Consider the following 6,000-nt stretch of genomic DNA (forward strand, 5'->3'; position numbering starts at 1 on the left):
CCTATGCCTATAATATACATGGGCAATGCTGCATGCACTACTGTTAGGTGCACGCAGTTCTCCCTTTTCAAGCAGAGCCACGTGAAGCGGGGGCAGGGTCCAGCCACCTCAATTATATAGTGCCCCAGGCTTGGAGGGGGGTTTCCAGGGACTAGGAAACTCCCTCTCGGTTTGCCTATGATGATGGTGATGGTTGTGATGATGATGATGGTGATGGTTGTAATGGTGGTGATGATGATGATGATGATGATGGTAATGATAAGCCTTCTACACTTAGGTTCAGTGTCTGTCAGTTTGTTCAGGGCTGTTGTTCTTATGAATAATTAGCACCAATAATTATACCTTATCCATTGTATTTTGCAGTCTCTTGTGAAAGTTAATGGGAAACTTAAACCTATGCTGGACTCCGTGATCGCAAATCGATCACAATGGGAAGAAATGCACCAAAAAAGACTTGGGTCCCAGGAAAGCACCTCATCCACATCCTTCCCAACGCCAGCTTCCTCTCCCCAACCGGCTATAGAGGGCCTCCTGAAGACTTAAGCTTTCAAGAGAGCTGCTGCCATGCGTGAGAATTATATTAAAAGGCTGTCATAAGCTTAGCTGTTTAATTAAGTTACCACAGCCATGCTTTAATAGATGGAGAGATATTGGTCATGGCTTGGCTTTTGCCTGGAAGGTCTGTGGATTGAAGATAAAGATGAAGACGGAACTGTGGTGATAATAAACAATAGTGAGGAGCCACTTGGAAGTCTTGCTGTCCGAGATCACAAACGGCACTCATCAAGCTTTGCAAATTCTCAATTGCTGCTGTATAGTGGATGGAACACTGGTAGGCTTAATCCATGCAGCACGGTGACTACAATGCACAATATAATCATCCATTACTAAACTAATGCTGAAAATGAAAAATGCATATTTTTTATTTAGTGTTTGCATTCTTCCATGTAAGTACTCGGAAAGAAATTGTGCCTGCCTGGTGTGATGTTTTGTTCTTCTTTGTACTAGCTTTAGTTTAAATCATGCATCTGGTAAATTCACAATTGCATCTCTTTGTTCCACCTCAAAAATGAATGGAAAACTCCAATGGCAGCTTATTTCCAGATTGCCCAAAGATGAAACAAACTATGCAGAGAATTCTATGATATGATTTCAAACAAATTAGCTATTATTTTTTTTCTATATTTTATTTTTCCACCTTTTATTTTTTAGATCGTCTTCGCACTTACATGACATTTAGCTACAATAGAATTATGCCAGAAGTTTGAACCTATGTGTTATATGGTTTAGTTAACTGGAAGCGTTTTGAGTTTTCTGTACTATAAGACCACACTGAGATGCATCTGCAATGTATCCGCTATAGCAATGATAATGGGTCAGAGTAGCTTCAGACTAAACTTTGACTACCTCCTTTTTCTTATTTTTTTGTTTTTTACAGTCTGTGCTTCGAATTAAATGTTGTCCAGTCAATAGCTCAAGCATCACACTGATGTACGACCTGGTGGCCACCAAACCTTAAGTATGATAGCTTAAAATGGTCAAGTGTGTTTAGATGTACAGTAAGCAACCCTAGGGTCATACTCCTTTCCAAAGGCATTGATCATTTTAATAGCCACATTTACAGAGGTGACCGCCTCTACCACGGACAGGCAATTCATTACGTGTATGCAAAACAGTATGACTTCCATTCAATGGTAAAGCACAAATATACTGAACATCAAACATCCTCCTCTTCCAACTATTTAAACTACATTTGTGTTATTATAATAAAATATAGAAACCTATTATAGCCATAATTTCACCTGACTTTCAGGAAAGATGAATAACAAAAAGACAGGATTTATTGTACTGTATATTGTAATTACATAAAGTTGCATTATTCATAGAACTTTATTTTTTAAAGGCTTTACTTCTAAAAATAGAGATCTGGCAACTTTATATTTAGAGTTAAATGTTCTAAATGAGATTTGGGTAGAGAGATATTTTTTTGCAATTTTGATTGCAGACCATTTCTCATACATCTACACATGATAAATTTGAATTGAACTTGTGCCTAACTCAACTGATTCAAGATCGGGAATCCTTATAGATGTCAGTATGCTGATTCGATCATGGAAATCTCTACCACTTTAGTTAATGACTTGAAGCTGTTGTTTGTAGTCGGTGATATCGGTGCTTTGATTAATTATGTTGGAATCAGACATTAAATAATGTATTTATTCTTTATGCACAGGTTTTCATTGGACATTCCTATTTTTTCCATCGAAAACTTATAAATAATAATCCTTATTTAACCAGAAACCAGACTTCTGAAGAAAGCAGAAGAACAAATAGTAAATTATAGCATCCTCCAAACATTTTACTATATTGGGCAACCAAAAAGGGAGTTAGTGGTGACTTTTATGAATTGAGCAAGTGTTATGGGTATGTGTATATATGTGTGTATATATATATATATATATATATATATATATATGTATATATGTATATATGTGTGTGTGTGTTCCAATGCATCCTTTAAGGTTGTCAGTGCCAGGGAATGTGCATATATTGCATTGCATTTGCAGCTTGTTGGAATCAGTACGTTGTTGTACATAGAAGTGATTTAATAGGATTAGAAGATAGCATAACGTGTTTTTTTTACCCAGGCCTCTGGTTTCACTTATAATTACTGATATTATACTTACCGGTATATATAAAAACAGTAATTGTAGAAATACAGTATAAAATCGCATTCACAATCATGCATTCACTTCTGATTGGTAACAATAAAAAAGGTTTATGGATTCCAATTTGTTTCAATCAATTTTTCCCCATAAAACAATAATATAATAACTAACCTTTTGTTGGTATAATAATTATATTGGTCATTGTCACGTTTTTCAAGTAAATAATAGATCAGTGTCAAAGTAACATAAGTGCATCACAATGACAGTAACTTAAGTTGATTAGCCAATCAGAAGAAGTCTTAACTGAAGTCATCTGTCCCAGCTTTCAGGAGGTGTCTCAGAGATGTGTGTCCTCTGTTCCTTAGAGTGGAGCATCAACAAAGAGACCCAATTCTCAGGGGGGGGGGGGGGGGTAATCTTGTGGGTTCCAATGCTCATACTGAATCTAGTGCTTTGGAACAAACTCAATTGGCGTCAGCAACGCTCAGCTAGAAGGCCCCCATAGTCTTTACACAAAGGCCTTGCCGTTAAACTCTCATGTTTGAATGTTTGGCTCACGTCACATTCTTCCCTTCCATTGGTTAGTGTCACCACTGAATAAGTTGTGTCATACTCTTCACACTCTAGAAGACTCCGACACGCACAGTGCAGAGCAAATAAGACTTAAGAGGTCAATAATTGTCACCCTGACCATCATCCCACAGGCAAAATCCACCTCTTGTGGTTTACATATACAGTACTATATTATAGTATTTAAGTAATCCCACTTGTTATCAATGAGTTATATAGCTGGAATGGAGTTCTGCCACCAACCCAACAGACATGTTAATGTATGTTCCTTTATCTATTTTATTGCCACAAACCTGTTTTAAGGGCAATAATAATTTCCTTAATTTATCCCACCTATTTGCGCCAGGAACTGCAGTGTAATGTTAAATAATTGTGCGTCACAGAGCCAATCCCCCGCAGCACAGAGTTGCCTCGTCTTCTAACTACAAGTACGGTGATATAGAGGGTCCTAGTGAGCCCCACATCTTCCTCTGCTCATTCTTCTACCACTTTACATGGGACTATATTAGCAGTTAACAAATACTATACAATATCAGCCTAGTCTAGGTACCAGTGGTAATCGTTTTAGTCAAATTGTTTATTTTTCTTCTACTTTTGTTGGCGATTGTGACAGTTGTTCACAAGGAATAAAACAGGGAAGCAACACTGGATGCATAACACACGTCAGTATGCTTATGTTATGTTTTGGTTCTCACTGTACATACTATGTACATATGTTTATACACTTAATATACCATTATGCATTTTTAAGTATGTGTCTAATTGTCATCTTCCAAAAAAATCATTACTTCCCCTTGGGTAGCACAGGAAATTTTGTATACAGCTGGTATAAACAGCTTGACGTAGAAAGCCAAAGTGCGTCTGTCACTGGCGTTGAGGATTTGTCCAAGGCAGTTCTTGTCCCTGACAATGTCCATGTTTTTTGTGCTTTTTTTTAATCCATCCACAGTATCACTTCATCTTGTGTTATGTGCTGGATATAATTCTCCCCATCCCTATTTTGTACAGTATATTGTATATGATAAAATGTACGGATGAGTTCATTGAAAGTACAATAGAATTGCACCATGATTATGATGATGATCTGTGCATGCCCAGCACATGCATTTTGTGTATAGGTTCATCTGCCCCCAGGAAAGTGGCTATAGATATTGGAATCAGATTTTGACAACTATAAATATGATTGACAAACTAGCCAATAAGAAACAGCGGAATGACTAGATAAGCATGCCAAGTTTTACACTCAGCTCAGGGTATACATTAGACTGTGTGAAAAGGAATCTATATGTCTGACATTCTCTAACATTATAGATATGTCTCTCCTTGTGGTCCGCACTATATGTTGTTGTTTAGACGTTCGCTCAAGATTTCTTAACAAAGCCACTTTTAGTAACCACAAAAGACTTTCAACTACTGCAACCAGCAGTGCCTACTAGTGTGAGAAGTAGTTTATAGAGATCACTAGTGCATTCTTGTGATATTAGTCACATTACATTTAAACTTTGGACTTTGCTTTTAAAAGTGTACCTGTATACAGTGAGGGCAGCCATTTTGTGGAACTAGAGACATCGCTATGACATAAGGCACAAACCAGGTTGCATGTGAAGACATGGACCTACTCAAACCAAGCTAACAGAGCAGTCAAACAGACATACACACAAGGTTGGGAAGAAAATTATATATATAAATTTACCAGAATAATAAATGATGTTCCCATAATCTAATAATTTAGTACATACCTATTACAAAGAACGAGATGTACTTGTGGCAAGCAAATATATTTATCATGGATATAAGCCCATTCCTTGTGACCTAAACTCCATCACCACAACAACTTTATAATCTATCTTATCATGTAGACATGTCCACAGTTAGCAATTTGCCAAAATAAAAGAAAGCAGCACCATGAATAGTGACATAGTTATGACAACACAAAAAAAAACACTAAGGAGGGAGACAGGGGATGTGTTCATCCAACATGGCTGCTTAAATCTCCCTTCATGACAGAAAAAAACCATTAGGCCCTGCCACTCCCAAAGCCTCTCCAATCCCCTGTCACTAAGCTAAGAGATGTTAGGTTGCATTCCTAGTCCTTTACCCTTCAAATTTCTCTATATTCTGTTCCATTTTTCTGAATACTACTGCAACCCACAAAATGGCTAACTCCACTGTGTGTAGTAGATATGTACATTTTAAATTGTAAATCGTTTGGTTTCACATGTATTACATTTTACAGTTTATATTGAAATACACCGAAGAAGTAGTGCACAGAACTGGACAATCAGCAACAGTCTGTGCTGTTATAGGAACTCCAGACTCAAAGGAAAATGCCAGAGTTATACTCTTGAATTTAACAATACTCTAAATATGTGAATGCAGCTTGAGTTCTTTTTATTTCTGCAGGTTTATTTGGTCTATGACCCTCAAGACTTAGTTAGAATGTATGTTCTATTCTGCATGTTGAACATTGCAACTTTTATTTCTGTAGTTATATTGTTATACACTTTGATTATTATTATACAAATGTGTGTATTCCTATTCTGTATACACATGCACAAAATGCATAGCTCATAGCTATCTAACATGCACTCTTTACCTAATGCAAAATGACTTGCGGCCACGGTATATTCTAATCTCTGGCTATTGTTGTGCCACTACGTTGTACCTTTTTTTTGTAGGTTCTACACCACCATTCTTGTTAAGTTGTACTTCGTTAAATTCAGTCTTGTTTTTAAACAGCATGTTTTGAAACTTACATTTA

General features: G+C 36.9%; 1 protein-coding gene across 1 annotated transcript in view; it reads left to right on the forward strand.

The window, feature by feature from the left end:
* PDE11A (phosphodiesterase 11A) overlaps positions 1-2,226 on the forward strand; it is a 426,226-nt gene extending 424,000 nt beyond the window's left edge. The window contains exon 20 of the mRNA XM_075180554.1: positions 364-2,226. Within this exon, the coding sequence (XP_075036655.1) occupies positions 364-543 (180 nt within the window). The 3' untranslated portion in view covers positions 544-2,226. The remainder of the gene's footprint in view (positions 1-363) is intronic.
* The last annotated feature ends 3,774 nt before the right edge of the window (positions 2,227-6,000 follow it).

The sequence above is a fragment of the Mixophyes fleayi genome, chromosome 7 (genome assembly GCF_038048845.1).
Source record: "Mixophyes fleayi isolate aMixFle1 chromosome 7, aMixFle1.hap1, whole genome shotgun sequence".
NCBI lineage: Eukaryota > Metazoa > Chordata > Amphibia > Anura > Limnodynastidae > Mixophyes > Mixophyes fleayi.